Source organism: Arvicola amphibius, chromosome 5 (assembly GCF_903992535.2).
Source record: "Arvicola amphibius chromosome 5, mArvAmp1.2, whole genome shotgun sequence".
Lineage (NCBI taxonomy): Eukaryota > Metazoa > Chordata > Mammalia > Rodentia > Cricetidae > Arvicola > Arvicola amphibius.
The window spans coordinates 32,178,076-32,196,160 of NC_052051.1; the positions used below are offsets into that span (position 1 = coordinate 32,178,076).

Sequence of the window (18,085 nt, forward strand, 5' to 3'; positions counted from 1 at the left end):
TGACCTGTATCAATCCCCAGAACCCCACAAGGTAGAAATATTGGCTTCCACAAATTTATCCTCTGATCTTGACACATATGCCCACACACATACACACATAATAAACAAATACATAAACAAATCATGGTAATAGGGAGGGAAGAAGAGAGGGGAGTGGGGAGCAACACAGACACAGAGCAAAAAAGAGTTCCAGCCTGAGGAAAAAGATCAAACAACCCTCTGGCAGGTGTGACACTTGAGGAGTCAAGAAGGCCCACTGGCTGAACAAGGACCACTAGTGGGGGCCTTGAAGACTATTTTTTGTTTTGAGTGAAGAGGGGTCAATTTAGTCAGTGGAGGCTTCTGAGCAGAGAAGTAACATAATACATGTTTCTAGAGAGTTACAATAACTGCTGGGTTAAGAATAAAATACAAGCAGGCACAGGTCAATGAGGGGAGACCAGCTAAGACACTGTATATATCTAGGAAGGAGACATCTAAGACCTGTATGTATCTAGTGAGGGAGAACAGCTAAGACACTGTATGTATCTAGTGAGAGAGGACAGCTAAGGCACCTTATGTATCTAGTGAGAGAGGACAGCTAAGACACTGTATGTATCTAGTGAGGGAGGCAGACGCCCAGGATGGCTGAGGACAAGAAGGTGTTGGGGTAGAATCTAGGTATGTTCTAAATAGTGACTCAGTGGATAGCCTACTAAGTAAGACAGGGGATGTGGAAGAAAGAAATCAATGGTGAGAACAGGAAGGGGTAAGTCTAACTTTTCTAGGCCAGGCTAGCTACTGTTCATCTCCTCAGCTGCATTTGGTTGTTGATTTCACCAGACTCATGCTCAAGATAGGAAGATCATGGGCAGGCTGTGTGAGGGGCCTAAGTCTCAGAATGCTTAGGGAGATCCAGAGGAAACAGTTAAGACCAGGGAGGCGGGAAGAGAACCAGACTGCAGAATCTACATCAGGGCCAGACGATCCCTGCAAGCCTATCTCTCCTTCTACCACATAGGGACCAGCGACAGGAAGGGAAGAGGACTATAAATTTAAGCTGACCACCTAGACAATGAAGTGTCTCAGTGAGATGAAGAAGCTGTGGAGACATGCTTTAATTCAGTCAGTTCCACCTTGTTAAAGCCTAGTCGAGACCTAAAAAAACAAAGCCAGTAACGAAATGTACTGTAACATACTGTCTAGAATCTGCTTCCATGGACACCAGCATTACTTTCACTGACAGGTGAGAGATCTGTATCACTCCAAGTATTTCAAAAGAAACTCAATTTTAACAGTGTTCATTAAACGTGTGACAAAATTACCATGGATGACATACTCAATTGTTGAAAACTGAGGCATCAATTCAGCAGGCTGGTTCACCTCTGATATTCCTGTATATGCTGGAGGGAAACTAATGAGAAAACAAACAACATTTAATTAGGGTTACAAGCGATTTGTGTTCCACTTTTTCTTTGTGCTGAAGCTAGCCTAGGCATAGGCAATGTACCACTTCTGAGCTCCAGTTCCAAACATGCATGGTACACTTATGTTCCATTTATAAAACTGATTCATGACCATTTTAATTCTAAAAGCACAAAATAAAAAAACATCTTGCTAAAACACAAATAATAGCACTCAAAGCTTCTAATTTTCTTACATGTCTATGGCCATATAACCTTAAAAAGATTCACTGATAAAAATAGATACTACACTTGATCTTGGCCAAAAGGCTAGCCTAAAACCTGTGGCCTAAGAGTAAGTCTACCCCAAACACTTCCTGGACCAGCACCGGACCCACAGGCTGGATGACCCAGAGACCCTAGGGATAGAACCAAACATGCCTGGAGGGGGAAAATGTCAATGTAATGATGCCTAACAATATTCTGCTTTACACACAGATTGGTGCCCAGCCCAATTGTCATCAGAGAGGCTTCATCCAGCAACTGATGCAAACAGATCCAGAGATCCAGTCAAACATTAGGCCACGTTTGGGGAATACTGAAGAGGGAAAGAAAAGATTGTAGGAGCTGGAGGGGCCAAGGCCAATGTCATGAGATAGTACTTTAACTATGTAAAGATGTATTACATTTGTTAATGTTGTAGAATATTGCCTTTACTAGGCAAAAATGTGTTACATTTGTTTCTACCCCATTTGTTTAATTATGTTAAGGTGTGTGGGGTTTTGGTTTATGCTGCATTTGTTTAATTTGTAGGCGATGTGTTGCTGTTCCACCTTGCCTGAGTGGTCTAATAAAAAGCTGACCAAGCAACAGCTAGAGAGATCCCGCAGAGTTCCAGGGCAGTCAGGGCAACATAAGAAAACCCCACTGGGGGAGAGAGGGTGAACTACAACGGCACTTTTCTTTGTTTGTTGTTCTTGGAACAGTTTCTCTGGAGCTCTCTGGCTATATTGGAACATATCTATAGACCAGGCTAGACTCGAACTCAGAGATCCATCTGCAAATGCTGGGATAAATGGCTTGCAAACCATCACCACTCAGGCAACGTGACACTTTCAAAGCAGAAGGAGCTCAACATTGATACTGGACCCCTAAAGTTAGACGGTGATGAAAATTCAATAACATGCACCATCTAATTAAGAAATTAATATGATCTAATAAAATATAAACAGCAGATCTATTTTCTTTATGTAATATATTTACTTCCTATAGAAAACTTAGAAAGATCAGAGAATTTTATATGTCCCCTACTATTCAAAACCAATGTGCCTAACAAAAGCCATTACCTGAGATCACCAAAGAGTGCTAATCACCAGTGTAGATAGACATGTAGGTTGATATAATCTTTTCCAGAGTAGTACAACAAAAACAAAATGTGTGTGTGTATACATATAATTAAATTACATACCTGATTTCTTTGAAAACAGAAATTGCAAGCCCAAAGTTTTGCTCGATAATCAACTTGACTGCAAGAAAGATAAATATCACAGAGGTTTATTTCTAAGCAGGAAAGCAATCAAATGTAGACTTAAAGTTCTGTAAATTAAACAGACATGTGCTTCTATGAGTGTGCATATACAAAAGAGTTCGTGAGACTGACTGCAGGGTAAACTAGCTATTAAACACCAAAAAAAATTCCCTCAAATTAGTAAATTCTTTTTGTCTTTTTCATGTCTATGATCAATGTTTTAAGATTTCTTCACTGCCAGGTGATGGTACATGCCTTTAAATCCCAGCACTCAGGAGGCAGAGGTAGGTGGATCTCTGTGAGTTCGAGGTCAGCCTGGTTTATAAGAGCTAGATCCAGGACAGGCTCCAAAGCTACAGAGGAACCCTGTCTCAAAAACCAAAGAAAGAAAGAAAGCCATTCCTCAAAGTGTACAATTAAGCCAGAAGCAAACTGCTAATTTGGGAGGGGGTAAGAAAGGAAGGAAAGGAAGGAAGGGATGGATACAAGGAAGGACAATTCCAAACTCTCCCTATCTGTCCTCCCCTTGTTCAAATAAGGTTCCTTCCAGAAACACCTTTAATCCCAGCTTTTGGGAGGCAGAAGCAGAGGCAGAAGGATCTTAGTGAGGTGGACACCAACTAGGTCTACATAGTGAGTTCCAGGACAGCCAGGGCTAGATCTGCCTCAAAAAAGACAACAAACAAAAAGATTCCAATGTGATCTGAAGTATTTGACTAGAGAGGTTTCCGCGAGCAATCATCCTCGAAGAATCATAGCATCTACTTACTCTTACCTCAAACTGGAAATTCTTCTACAGAAATCAAGTGACTTTTATGAGAATTGCATAAAGATGACAATTTGTTTCTTATTTTACCAGGTTTTTAAAGCATTCATACCAAAGTGGATTGAGAATAGCCTTGCAGGTTGGCCTGCTGCAAAGCACAGGTTCATACTGTACAGGAGGCAGGTCTGGGCGCTCCTTTAAAGGAGTGAGGAGACAAGCCAAGGGAACAACCATTCTTGTGGCTTCAAGGCGGCTAGAAGGCCACACATTCCAACTGAAACGCACGCCATCTCGCTCCTCATTCTGCTGAATGAACTCCAGGTATGTTGCCATGGTCTAAAAGGAAACTAAAAATAAAGCTTTAATTAGATGCAAAATTCTCAGCTGATCTTAAATAAAATTAAAAATTAAAAGATGATCCCAAGCTAGGTGCAGTGGTTCACACCAGAAATCTAGCACTCAGTCCCAAACAAAGAGATCATGTTTCACAAACACTTGGTTAGGAAAAACCTGTCACTGTAGGATAAGAGTAACTTTCTTCTCTCAGACCCCCAAAGTTGACTATTCTTCCTTTCTGTCTTAGTTTTCTGCTGCCATGATAAAGACCATGGCCAAGCCAGGTGTGGTGGCACACAACTTTAATCCCAGCACTTGGGAGGCAGAGGCAGGCGGATCTTTATGAATTTGAGGCCATCCTGGTCTACAACGGGAGTTCCAGGACAGCCAGGACCGTTACACTGAGAAACCCTGTCTCAAAAAACAAACAAACAAAGAAGACCATGACCAAAAGCAACACGGGAAGGAAAGGGTTTATTTCAGTTTACTCTTGTAGTCCATCATCTTCCGGGAAAGTCAGAGCAGGAACTCACGGCAGGCACTATACAGCGGCCATGGAAGAGCACTGCTTACTGGCTCGTTCCTCAAGGCTTGCTCAGCCTGCTTTCTTATAAACTCAGGGTCACCTGCCTAGGGGCCGCACTGACTATAGTGGGCTGGACCCTCACGCATCAATCAGCAATCAAGAAAATGCCCCACAGGCCTACCTGGTAGGAGCATATTCTCAACTGAGGTTTCCCTTTCTCAAATGACAATGCCTTGTATCAAGTTGGCAAAAAAACTAATAGGTCACTTTCTCAAACCATCTCTGTAGAACTTGAAAAAAATCAAAGCAGTTAAAGGCTGAAGTGCTTGACCATTTGTTAGCTATGTGTAGGCAGATATTACTATTATATAGTTGTTTGTTTGTGGTGCTAAGGGTTGAATCCAGGGCCTTGTGCATGCTAGGCAAGCACTGAGCTCAAGTCCTCAGACAAGCCAGTTTCAACCATGTATCCAAAGTCTCAAACTGTTTCATCAGCCAGCAACTTCCCTAATTCCCTTCCTTCCTTTATCCATCAAAGTACATACTGTATGAAATGTTACATTCCAAGTAACCTTTTGTGCCCCCCCCCCCACACACACACATACACACTTTGTTCACTATGGAGAAAAGAACTGTATACTGATTTGAGAATCCGGTTACTAACAGGAAGCAGCATGACAGTCAAGCATTTTTAATGGGCACACCAACACTACGAAGGGGAGTTTGCTTTCATGCCGAGTCTCCCCTAGTCCTCCTTCCTTAGCATGTTTGCTTATGCTCATCCTTGAAAAGCCCTGGGAAGTCAGTCCTTCGGACTAAGCTTTCAGACCACAATGTTGTTGAGCAAATGCCTCCTAGCTGTGGACACATTGCAACATGTAAGTTACTGAGGTTCAACTGAACAAGCCCTTCAGGAAAACAAGCAAGGACTGGCAAGGTGACCCAGCAGGTAAAGTATGACAGCCTGAGCTTTGTCCTCAGATCCCACACAGAGCTGTAAGAAGAGAACCAATGCTACAATTGTTGCCTTCAACCCCCAGCATGGGAGATCTGACAGGTGCACACACAGCATGCACATCTCATGCAAAGAAATAAATAAAACAATGAGAAAGGAAAGCAAGAACATTGAATCTATGAGATGAGAACAGAGGGAAAATTCTTGTAATCTCCATTATTTGAGAAGCTGAGGCAGAAGAACTAAAGGAGTTCAAAGCCTCCTGGGTTACATAGGGAGATCAAATAAAATATATGTGTGTGCATATGTATATGTAATATTATATATAACATATATACTATATATGTAATATAATAAGTAATATTTCACATATATATAAAATAGTAAAGTGCTTTTAGTGACAGACATGCTTGATGTCTCTTCTGAGCAATACCATACTGCAAATAACTTCGATGAGGGCAATTTTATATGCCCAGAAAAGCAAATTAATTGCTCTACCATACAGAACCCACACAATGAAAATCCGCAATCTGTTCCAATGGAAACTCTAAGACATCTCCTTGTTATTGCTGGCAAACACACGAAGCCAAAACACTGACTACACAGAAAGCACTTATGTACCTTCCTGGAGGGTAATAAATAAATCACAGGTAGGTATGTTCTAATATCGCCATTTTCAGCAACTACTTCAGAAAACTCCATTCAATATCGGTAACCCCTCTTTAAAGGTCCCCAGGTCTCTACATTTTAAAATCTGCTGTTTCCCATGACCTCTTTTCCTGACCCTTCTAGACCACGGTTACTTAATCCTGTTCATGTTAATTCAGAGAAGATTTCAGTGAATGCATGAATCCTTTTTAGTTCTATGTTCGTTTATTAAATTCGATATGTTGAGAAAATGTACGTTTTTTTCAAGGGACATGAGTCCACTGTTCATAGCAAATTCTCAAGGAGTACAGATATCTGAAAAAGTAAACATGCAAGTAAGAGAATACACAAAAGGATCCAATAAAATACCTGAAAGGATCCAATAAAATATCTGAGCCACTCTCATTTCTCCACGACATAACTTTCCAGGACTTAGTAGCCATCTGTAGGCACGGCTAAACAACACCTAACCCTGTACTGAAGATCTGGGTTCTGGTTTCACTAATCACAAAGCAAAACTCAAGTTTTTCATGAGGATTCAATCCTTCCGAATGTTCAAGCCACCACCACCACCACCTCAATTCCCATGGCTAAAGAGTCAGAAACCGGTCCTCTGCCACCAGGCATGGGGCGGACGAGTCACTTCAATCCAGCTTCTAGATCCTCAGTCCCCTCTGATGCCTCCGCCTGACAAGCAGAGGGCTCCTCCCCGAAGCAGCCCACCTTGCCCGGGCACCTGTGGCCTCGGCCCTTCTCATCCTCCTAAGCGCCCACTCACCAACGCGGGACCGCTCAGCTGCCCGGAGCCACTCACCTGGACAGAGCCTTCCGCGCCCCACGGACTCCAGGGCTCGGCTCCGGCTTCCACCGCCAAGTCCACCTCAGCTCACAGTCGATTGGTCAGTGCTCCCATACGTCACTCCACGGCGCCTTGTCCTAGCCAATCAGAGAGCGCTGCTCTGGCTGACGCGTGAGACCGAAACCGGCAGAAATGCTGTGCCGCCATCTTTGAATAGGGCAAGTCATTCGTTTCTCACGCTTGAAACTTCAAAATTTAGGGTATGTGCGTCCTCGAACACATCCCTAAACGCTTCTCCTGCTCCTGTGCAGGACCTCGGCGCCTGCGAGTCCGTCGTCCAAATGCATCCAGCACTCCTCCGGCGTCCGCCCTTACTCACCACGACGTTTGTTTGCCTCAGAGGGAAGTCCCACTCGTCACCTTAGTTACCGGGAAGCGAGACCGGTGACGTGTAACCCCAGTGAAACCCGAAGTTGTCCGGAAGAGGCCGTCAGCCTGCGGGAAGGGCCTTGGAGGTGGCCGGGAGTCTCTACCGGGTGGCAGAGAGTCTCTACCGCTAGTTGAAGTTCTTTCTGAGCGTGGCAGGTGCAGTTCCTCGCAGGACCAAACTTTCCCTTCTCACTTGCTGCTGTGGCTTCTGCGCTCAGAAGAGCCTGTTTCATCTCCCTGTCATTTCCTGACAAGGAAATGAGTAATTGGGTATCAAATCAAGCATTTTAGGAGACTAACAGAGTCCACTTTTATGGATAACACAAATTTCTGTGACCGCCACAGTCATTTTATAATTTCTTACAAGTGGAGAAGAAAAAACCCAGCAAATTCTCAAATCTTTTTGAAGATTTGTTTTTAATTAGACCTGCCTGTGTGTCAGTGTATGCATGTGTACACTTGAGTGTGCAGGGCCTACAGAGGCCAGAAGAGAATGTGGGGCCCCATGGAGCTAGAGTTACAGGCAGCTGTGTATCCCCTAACATGAGCGCTGGGAACTGAGCCCCAGCACGACACACTCAACCGATGAACCAGCTTTCCAGTCCCCACACTCTAAAATCCTAAGTTTATATTAAGAAATGTTTAGGCAATTCAAAGAATATCCATTAAATAGCTCAATTAATTATTAATTCAAACCGTTCTTTAAACCAGGCCTCACGATAGTTCTGGCTGGCCTGGAACTCATAGATATCTGCTTTCCACTGCCCTCGTATGCCCCCTGAGAGCTAGGATTAAAAACACAGGCCATCAAATCAGTATGGTTGTTTCTCAGAAAATTGGAAATCAATCTACCTCAAGACCCAACCATACCACTTTTAGGCATAAAGCTAAAGGAGGCACACTCATACCACAAGAATATTTGCTCAGCTATGTTCATAGCAACATTATTTATAATAACCACAACCTGGAAACAACCTAGATGTCCCTCAGCCAAAGAATGGATAAAGAAAATATGGTACATTTACATAATGAAGTACTACTCAGCAGTAAAAAAAAAAATAATGACATCTTGAAATTTGCAGACAAATACGCGAAAATGGAAAAAAACCATCCTGAGTGAGGTAACCGAGATCCAGAAAGACAAATATGGTGTGTGCTTACTCATAACTGGATATTAGGCATAACACAAAGGATAACCAGCCTATAGTCTACAATGCCAGAGAAGCTGAGAAACAAAGAGAACCCTAGGAAGGGAAAATAGGCATGAGCTCCTGAAACTTTCATCCAATTACTGATGGAAGCAGATGCAGAGATCCACAACTAGCCACTGGACAGAGTTCCCGGAGTCCAGCCAAAGAGAGAGAGGAGCAATAATATGAGAAAAGGGGTAAAGACCACAGTGGGGAAACCCACAGAAACAGCTGACCTGACCAGTGGGAGTTCACTGACTCCAGACTGACAACTGGGGAGCCTGCATAGGACCAATCTAGGCCCCCTGAATGCAGGTGACAGTGTGTAGCTTGGGCAGTTTGTGGGGCTACTGGCACTGGGACCAGGAGCTATCCCTAATGAATGGTCTGGCTTTTTGGAGCCCATTTTCTATGAAGAATTATCTTTCTCAGCCTAGACACAGAGGGAAGGGCGTTGGTCCTGTCTCAACATGGTGATGTGACAGAATTCATTGACTCCTCATGGGAGGCCTTACCCTCACTAAGGAGCAGATGGGGGGTTGGATGAGGGGAAGGTGGAAGGAATGGGAAGATGGGAAGGAGGGGGAAATAGGATTAGTATGTAAAAAAATAAATAAAAACATAATAAATTAATAGCTAAGTACAAAAAAAACCCACAGACAATCACACTCAGATAAGTCAAACTTTTTAAGTACCACAAATCATAGAATTTAGTTTAAATAGATGTTACTATGAAATGTTACTATTTGCATAAAAATCTTGCCAGAGGGCTGGAGAGATGGCTCAGTGGTTAAGAGCATTGCCTGCTCTTCCAAAGGTCCTGAGTTCATTTCTCAGCAACTACATGGTAGATCATAACTATCTGAAATGAGGTCTGGTGCCATCTTCTGGCCTGAAAACATATACACAGACATTGTATACATAATAAATAAATATTTTTAAAAAATCTTGTCAGAATAATAATTCATTCTTTAACAAATTTACATTTTCATCATCTTTAAACATTAATGTTAACAATGTCTTGCAACCGCACGCCTTTAATCCCAGCACTCGGGAGGCAGAGGTAGGCGGATCTCTGTGAGTTCGAGGCCAGCCTGGTCTACAAGAGCTAGTTCCAGGACAGGCTCCAAAGCTACAGAGAAACCCTGTCTCGAAAAACCAAAAAAAAAAAAAAAAAAAAAAAAAACAATGTCTTGCAACCTTAAATATGCTACAAGTTTGGTTATTATAGATTAACTACCAACCTCCTTTCTTAATTATACATTGCATTTTAAGATGAGCAGCATAAGCACAATACTCCAAAGCAAGAGTAGAAACATATACGCAATATAACAAAAATAACTTTAGATTTGTATCAATGTACCCCAATCCACACAAATGTACAATATCTGAGATTAATGTAATCCATAATAAATTTAATTAATAATATGCTTACTAATAAATTTTATTAATAATACATATTAATATATTTTATCCTATATTTCTATATTCTCCTAAATGATAACAAACATTCATAACCCATTAAGTAACCAACAACCACCAACACCATCTCTTGGGAATCTTCAGATTGCTTCCTGTTATGTGTGGGCATCGGCATCTTTAGGAGTCCCTGAGATAGTTGAGATAATGGCCACGTCCTGTGACGACCAGCTGTAAACTTTGTTGATATATATATCACCTGTCAAGATTCAGAAGGTTTCCCTTGAGCTGTGGAACAATCTTTTTGTCCAATATAAATATGTAGTATTCTCATTAAGCTAAGAGCTAACTTGCCGATTAGCTAGGCAGGATTTTGGGGACAGAGGAATGCAGAAAAAAAAAAAAAAGAAAGGCAGTCAGAGGAGATAAACTAGAAGGATGGGAAGTACTTACATGAGGTAAACAAGCCTCAGGTCAGCAGATAGATTAATTAGAAATGGGTTAATTTAAGTTATAAGAAAGACCTAGCTAACACAAGCTTAAGCTATCAACTGAACATTGAGATTTAATATTAAGTCTCTGTGTAGTTATTTGGAGAGTGACTGGCAGTACAGAAAGGTCTGCCTACAGCCTTGATCCGTCAACCCTAAAGGAATCCAGAGCATCTTGTTTCCTGTGGAAATAAAAGTAAAACCTCTTCTCCAAAGCAATGCATTTTTTGACTTTCAGTTTAAAGTTAAGGCAGCCCTAAAATATATTGTTTATTTCAACAGTCTCTGTTTCAGTCCCGTGTGTTTTAGCAGTTGCCATTTTCCTATCGACAATCAAAAAAATTCTAAATCAACACAATACTATATAGGATCGAGACTGCCTGTGTATTGTCCATCGTTATGTGTCTTTTTTCTTTCATATTACTTTTACTCTTTCTTTAAGATATTGTTTTTAAACTATTCATTTCTATGACTGCCTATACTCTTTTTCTTCTTAAGCCTACTCACATTTTGAAACATACTGGAATTTGTTTAGAGTTTTTTTTTCCATCTGGACCTCTTTTACTGTGTATCTCTGGTCCTTTGTGGCCGCATGAGCCTTTAAACTGCTTAGTGGCATGGCTAGGACCTCCACCGAGGATTTGGCAGCTGGCTCTGCCTGCTTCTTGGGTCCTGAGAGCCAAGCCTAAAGCTTCCTGCAAGATCCGAGGTGCATTTGACCAGGAACTGCATTCAGTCCCCAGCTCTGCACTGTGGCAGGCAGTTCTTCCTTAGTTTTTTGTTGCCATTGTTTGTTTGTTTCGATTTAATGTGGCTATTTAAGTGCTCTGCTGTATGGCAGAGTTTTTTTTTAAAAGTAGTCAAATCCTTTTTTTTTTTTCTTTTCAGCTTTCTCAGGCCCTACATGGAAATAAGGGCCAAATTCAACAGGGACTGTGGTAGTGTGAATAGAAATGGTCCCCATAGACTCACTGGTTTGAATGTTTGGCCCATAGTGGGTGGCACTATTAGGAGGAATAGCCTTGGAGAAAGTGTGTTACTGTCTAGGTAGGCTTTGAGGTCTTATATGCTCAAGTTATGCCCAGTGTGGGTCACAGTCTCCTTCTGTTGCCTATGGATCAAGATACAGAGCTCTCAGCTACCTCTCCAGCACCATGTCCACCAGCATGCCACCATGTTTCCAGCCATGATGATAGCGGACTAAACCTCTGAACTGTAAGTTAGCCCCAATTAAATGTTTTCCTTTTTTTTTTTTTTTTTTTTTTTTGGTTTTTCGAGACAGGGTTTCTCTGTGGCTTTGGAGCCTGTCCTGGAACTAGCTCTTGTAGACCAGGCTGGTCTCGAACTCACAGAGATCCGCCTGCCTCTGCCTCCCGAGTGCTGGGATTAAAGGCGTGCGCCACCACCGCCCGGCATGTTTTCCTTTATAAGCAGCCATAGTATCTCTTCACAGCAACAGAAAACCTAACTGTAGGGTAAAAGGGCCAGCCAAAGAAACCCACCCTGATTCTGAAACCAGAGCCACTGAAAGAAACACACTCTGGCTCTGAAACCTGAACCAGAGAAAGAAACACTGTAGCCGTGAACCCAGAACCAAAGGAATGCATCCTGACCCTGAAACCAAAGCGAAAGAAATACACGATGGCGCTAGAACTAGAGTCAGTGAAAGAAGTAGGCCCTGGCCCTGAAAATAGAGCCAAAAGCTAAAAAAGGGCCAGTGAAAGAAACACAGTTTGGCTCTGAAACCAGACCCAAATCTGCCCCTGACTAACTGAACACAAAACCAACCAATCCCTGAACATAAAACCTAGCCTGAACCCAGAGCCAGTAAAAGAAACACACCCTAGTGATGGAACCCAGAGCCACTGAAAGAAACACTTTAGCCCTGAAACAAGATCTAAGAAATGCACTCTAGAACTAGAGTCAGTGAAAGAAATATGCCCCGGCCCTGAAAATAGAGCCAAAGGCTAAAAAGGGCCAAAGAAAAAAACACAGTTTAGCCCTGAAACCAGAGTCAGCTCTGCCCCTCATTAAACCAACCAATCCCTAAGCAGGCAAACTAACCAATCCCTGAGCAGAAAATCTTCTCCCTGGAAAACTCCGCCTCTCTGAGAGGAGCACGATTGCTACATCCTGCAGGGAAACAATCCCCAACCACATGGCAGCTTCAGGATACCTTTCCCTCCAGAACTGCTGTGTTTGTGCATCTCTGCATCTGTGCATCTGTACTGGCTTACCCTTGGGATTCTGACAGGAAAAGTCCTCAACTGTAGCCACTAAGAGCACCTCCTGAGCACAGCCACTACACTTGCTTTTAAAAGGGTCTTACCCACCTCCTCCCTCTCTCTCTCTCTCTCTCTCTCTCTCTCTCTCTCTCTCTCTCTCTCTCTCTCTCTCTCTCTCTCTCTCTCCCTTTCTCTCTCTTTCCTTTCTTTCTCTGCTTCTCTGCCTACCTCTCTGTCTTTATCCTTTTCTCTCCCCTCTCTCTGCCTCTCTCTTCTCTTCTGCTGCTCCTGTCCCCAGAGTCCAGTCTCCTCCTCCCTCCTCTTCTTCCCACCCCCCTTTTATGTTCCCTTTTCCCTCATTAAAAAAAAAAAAAAAACTTCCAGGGGCTGGAGAGATGGCTCAATGGGTAAGCGCACTGACTGCTTTTCCAGAGGCCCTAAGTTCAGTCCCTAGTCCCCATACTGCTTGGCTCACGACAGCCAGTAACTCAAACTCCTGGGGAATTCCATTCTCAGAGGTCACCTGGACTCCTGTGCACATAAGCACACACATACACAATTGCTAAAATAATAAAAATTTAAAAAAGAAAAAAGCATGAACATGATCAAAGCTTCAGACAAGGTAGATGTGGGAAAACATCTGTAATTTAAAAGAGATTAGCACTAGATGTTGGTGGCACACACTTTTAATCCCAGCACTTTGGAAGGCAGAGACAGGCAGAACTCTGTGAGTTTGAGACCAACCTGGTTTACAAATTAAGTTCTAAGACAGTCAGAGCTGAACACAGAGAAACCCTGCCTCGAAAAACAAAACAAAAAATGGCAGCATTAATACAAAACCTAGTACTTTTACACTGGGACAATAAGAAATATGTCCTATGTTCAGACCCCACCCATTGAAAGTTCTAGCTTCTAAAAGCACAAATTTATTTAAAAGAAGAAATTCTGAACTGAGTGAGAATGCCTTCACCCCCCGCAGGGGTTCCCTCCTGGAAAATGGCCACCAAGCAAAAGGTTTTCCCAGTTTCTGCCTCCAAGGCAGGCAGAAGACATAGCATCTGTGTTCTACCAGGGTCTGCCTACAGCTCAGACTGGCAGCAGGGGGCATGTAAGAGGAACAGCAAGCAGCGTTGGAACTCACAGGACACAGCTGAGGAGCCAGCAAAACCATGCCAAATGAGCCTTGGAGAGGCAGAGTCCTGAGGACTGTGTGTCCCCGGGACCTCATGCAGTCCTCACAGCTGCCACATCCCTCATAATCCATGAGTTGTATGAAAACGCTAAGGGGGTTTCCAGCCCCTCTTGGGGCAGTGTTACCGGTACTTAGAATAATAGTGATCAACTTTTTACAAGCATTGCTGCTTGTGGTAGTTTGAATGTAAATGGCCCCCATAATCTCACAGGGAAAGGCACGATTAGCAGGTGTGGCCTTGTTGGAGTAGGTGTAGCCTTGTTAGAGGAAGTGTGACACTGTGGATGTGGCCTTTGAAGTCTCATATATGCTCAAGATAGTGCCCAGTGTTTCAGTCAACTTCCTGTTGCCTACAAGATGTAGGACTCTCAGCTGCATTTCCAGCACCATGTCTGCCTGCACCAGTATCTCCCCACCATGATGGTGATGAACTGAACCTTTGACCTGTAAGCTGCCTCCTCGGTTAAATGTCTTCCTTTATAAGAGTTGCCATGGTCATGGTGTCTCTTCACAGCAATAGAAACCCTAACCAAGACACTGATGGAACCGATTAATGATTCAACCACCACTCTTAGAGTGAATTTAGACAGGTAGATTGTTAGTAAAGTTAGGTTAAGATGCTTTTATTAATGGCTTTGATGTAAAAAAAAAAATCTTGAGGAACAATTTAAAGTTTAAAAGGTCATGCTTTTGATAGTTGAGCAATGGACTTGTTGAGGTCAAGGAACAAAAACAAATGTAGTCTCCAGTGTTAGGGACCAGCCCTGACATAAAATATTTCTCGTACCAGAGTGGAGGTGTGGGAATAAATGAAGCACTGTTCACACGACAGCATCAGGAGGGCGTTTCAGAGATCCTTCATGAAATCCTGAATTCACATCCTGAAAATCGCCTGCATTTATTTTCCAAACAACTTTTATATCAAAATGTAAACTGAGGGGGAAATTCATTAGCACTCTGTTTCCTAAGTGGGGGGGGGGGGGATGACTTAGGTCAAGTCTTGCCTACCTATGCCCATTTTGTCAGGCAGACTGAAAAATGCCTCTTCCCTAGGTGACCTCCTAATTTACAATAGAAGGAGCAGGACGACATTAGCATATCCTGACCACTTGTTTAGGATGGTGTCAGCTTGTTTTTACTATTTAAAGGCTAGGCCACCACCTTCTGTGTGGCAGGTGCAAATTGTGCCTTGTAGGTCGCTCAGAGTTCTCTGACTGCCAGACAGTGTAGGAATATGGGCCTGTATAATTCGGCCCCTACAGTCCAGTTATTACTAACTGACATGCCTTTCTTGCTCAGATAGATTGGTGGTCAAAGGCAATGATTAGTTCTTTATACTCATTTCTGCCCTCAGCTTTCTGATACGAGTTAATAAAACCTGTTGATGAATGGGTATGCACCCTGAGGATTAAAGTGGAAATTCCTGATTATTTTTTATATATAAAAGTACAGATTACTGTTTTTTTAAAAAAAGTTTTTTATTATTACCTTTTGAGATAAATAATAAAATGATCGATCCTTTCTTTGTAACTGCAAAATTCAGTCTGGAAGTAAAAGAATTGGCTGAGAAAAACTTGCCTTCTTACACTCTGTTAATCTATAACAAGTTGTTTAGACAGGAATGTATGTGGGTCCTTGGGAATAATTTCTCTTATATATAATACATAAAATGTTTAATCATGTAAGGGATATCGGAAACATGCTAATTTTTTTACTTGTATTCATTGCAATCATTCACTTAAAAATAGAATGTAACCATATTGTAATTTTTATATTACTTAAAAGATTTTGCTGGGGTACATAAGCTGTAAGGGAAAAAATAGAGTCCGAGGAAAACAAAAAGGAAGGGTTAGAAGGAGAACACCAGGAAAGATGTAGGAGGATGTCAGGAAGGAGGAAAGAAAAAAATAAAAGAGAGAGGCCTGAAAGTTGAAGGTGTGTGTGCATGCTCCCCTTATCCACCGGCCCCAGAGGGTTAAGTTTTACTTTCTCAAACTAAAAGGTCAGTTGTGTGATTATGCACGACTCCCATTCAGTTCCTGAGCTGCTGAAAACTGACTTTACAGCAGCACCTATTGAGACGCCATTTAAAAAGAATTACTGAAATGAGAAGGCATGGAGACTTGCTCCAAGCTCTAGGGAGCTGCTAAGGGTGACAGTGTCTGGCAGGGTTGTCCTCTGCTAAGAAGCTCTGTGAGGCTGGGGCATGACTCTGCGAAAGTGCAGCTTCAGCTGCAGTGGGTAGCACGCCAGGATGCTGAAGACGCAGCCCGTGTCCAGCATCTGGGGAGCAGAAGGCAGAGAGATCCCTGGAACTTGCTGGCCAGCTAGTCTTACTAAATTTGTGATGTCCGAATTCACAGATAGATCTTGTCTCAAAAATCAAATATAAAGTGGAAAGTAATAGAAGCTACCCATCATTGACCTCTGGCTTACACCCACACCACAGACACACAATTTTAGAACACAATAGAAGGTGACTGTCTGTTCTTGAGGTGGCCTGGGAAATTTTGAGCATTATTTCTATACCCAAAGCTCACATTATTCTTGGAAGAATGCATTTTTCTTTTTTTTTAAAATATTTATTTATTATGTATACAATATTCTGTCTGTGTGTATGCCTGCAGGCCAGAGGAGGGCACCAGACCCTATTACAGATGGTTGTGAGCCACCATGTGGTTGCTGGGAATTGAACTCAGGACCTTTGGAAGAGCAGGCAGTGCTCTTAACCTCTGAGCCATCTCTCCAGCCCCAAGAATGCATGTGCCCACCTCAATAAAAACCTCAAGGAACAGATTCAAGACAACTGGTTCTGTGTTCTTTTCCTGGCTTGCCTGCCTCACCCATTTTGCAAACTGACGTTTCTTTCCTCCCTCCCTTCCTACTCTGGTTTCATTAATAACTCTGTGTCCGCTAGTTTTAATTGTCAACTAGCCACAACCTAGAATCACCTGAGAAGGGTCTTGATGAGGAATCACATAGAACAGGTTCCCCGCAGGCAGGTCTGTAGGAGACAGTCTTCTTTTAGTCATTTAATTAATCGAGGTAGAAAGACCCACCCTCAATGTGGGTGGTTCCAGTTCATGGACAGGGCCCTAGACTGTGTACGAGTGAAGAAAGCCAGCGGCATTTGGGTTGGACAACCTGAGTTCAATCTCCAGGACCCACCTGATAGAAATGAGAGAAAGGATTGCTTGAGGTTGTCCTCTATCCTCCACACACACACTCATCTGTGCTGGAACACGCACACATCAGATGTGGTGCAGGGACCAGCCCCAGCAGAGAAGTGGGGCTCGAATCTGGGACGTCTGGAAGGAGAAGTGAGTACACAAACATGGTTCTGATGCGAGCTGACAGGCTATCAGCTGCAGGGCAGGTTTTTCTCCTTCCTCTCTCTGCCCTGAGCTTCGAACCTCAGTCTTTTATTGTAAATTTTACACAAGGAAAATGATTCTTTTTTTTTCTTGCCACAGGCTAATCATTACCTGGGCAAAGCAGTTCACAGGAAGTATAAAGATTCTTTGAAATCAGAACATCATCATTCATTATGACATTTTCCCAGTTCCCAAGCCCCACGCCAGCCACTATATTCTTAATTCTCAGCTGAGTTAATCATAAAACAGCTTCTGAGGCTTTCACCGCAGAGGCAGACTACCTGCAGTTACAGAAGCATAGTTCAGTGGGTTTTACTGCATTGTCGCACCTTTCCCACTGTTCCTCACAATTCCAACACGTGTCATTTTGATTTATAGGGCTATAGGCAGTCAGCCCCAAAGGTTCTTCAGAAACTTTATTCATCATAGCCAAGTTCTTTTCCATTTCAGTATAATTCTTTTTTTCTTTTTTTTTTTTTTTTTTTTGGTTTTTCGAGACAGGGTTTCTCTGCAGCTTTTTTAGAGCCTGTCCTGGAACTAGCTCTTGTAGACCAGGCTGGCCTCGAACTCAGAGAGGATATATATATGTATAATTCTTTTGCCAAGTTTCATAATTAGGCAAAGAACAATTTCTGCATTTTCCCCAAATCCCCCCCCCCAATTCTTTCATCAGACAGTTTTCCCCATGACCTGCTTTACAGCTTTAGAGCCTGCCAGCTCTATCAGATCAGAAGGTTCATATTATCGTACAGCACATTCATATTTTCAGAAGCCACTGGTGTGGAAGGGAAAAAGAACATGAAGAGCAAGTACACTAGTAGAATT

The 18,085-nt window shown here is 42.7% G+C and overlaps 1 protein-coding gene across 1 annotated transcript in view; it reads right to left on the reverse strand.

The window, feature by feature from the left end:
* Window positions 1-7,108, reverse strand: part of Sec23b (SEC23 homolog B, COPII coat complex component) — a 38,440-nt gene extending 31,332 nt beyond the window's left edge. Inside the window, 4 exon segments of the mRNA XM_038332220.2 lie at window positions 1,305-1,392; window positions 2,851-2,908; window positions 3,789-4,023; window positions 6,956-7,108. Of these exon segments, the coding sequence (XP_038188148.1) occupies window positions 1,305-1,392; window positions 2,851-2,908; window positions 3,789-4,009 (367 nt within the window). The 5' untranslated portion in view covers window positions 4,010-4,023; window positions 6,956-7,108.
* Window positions 7,109-18,085: the final 10,977 nt, after the last annotated feature.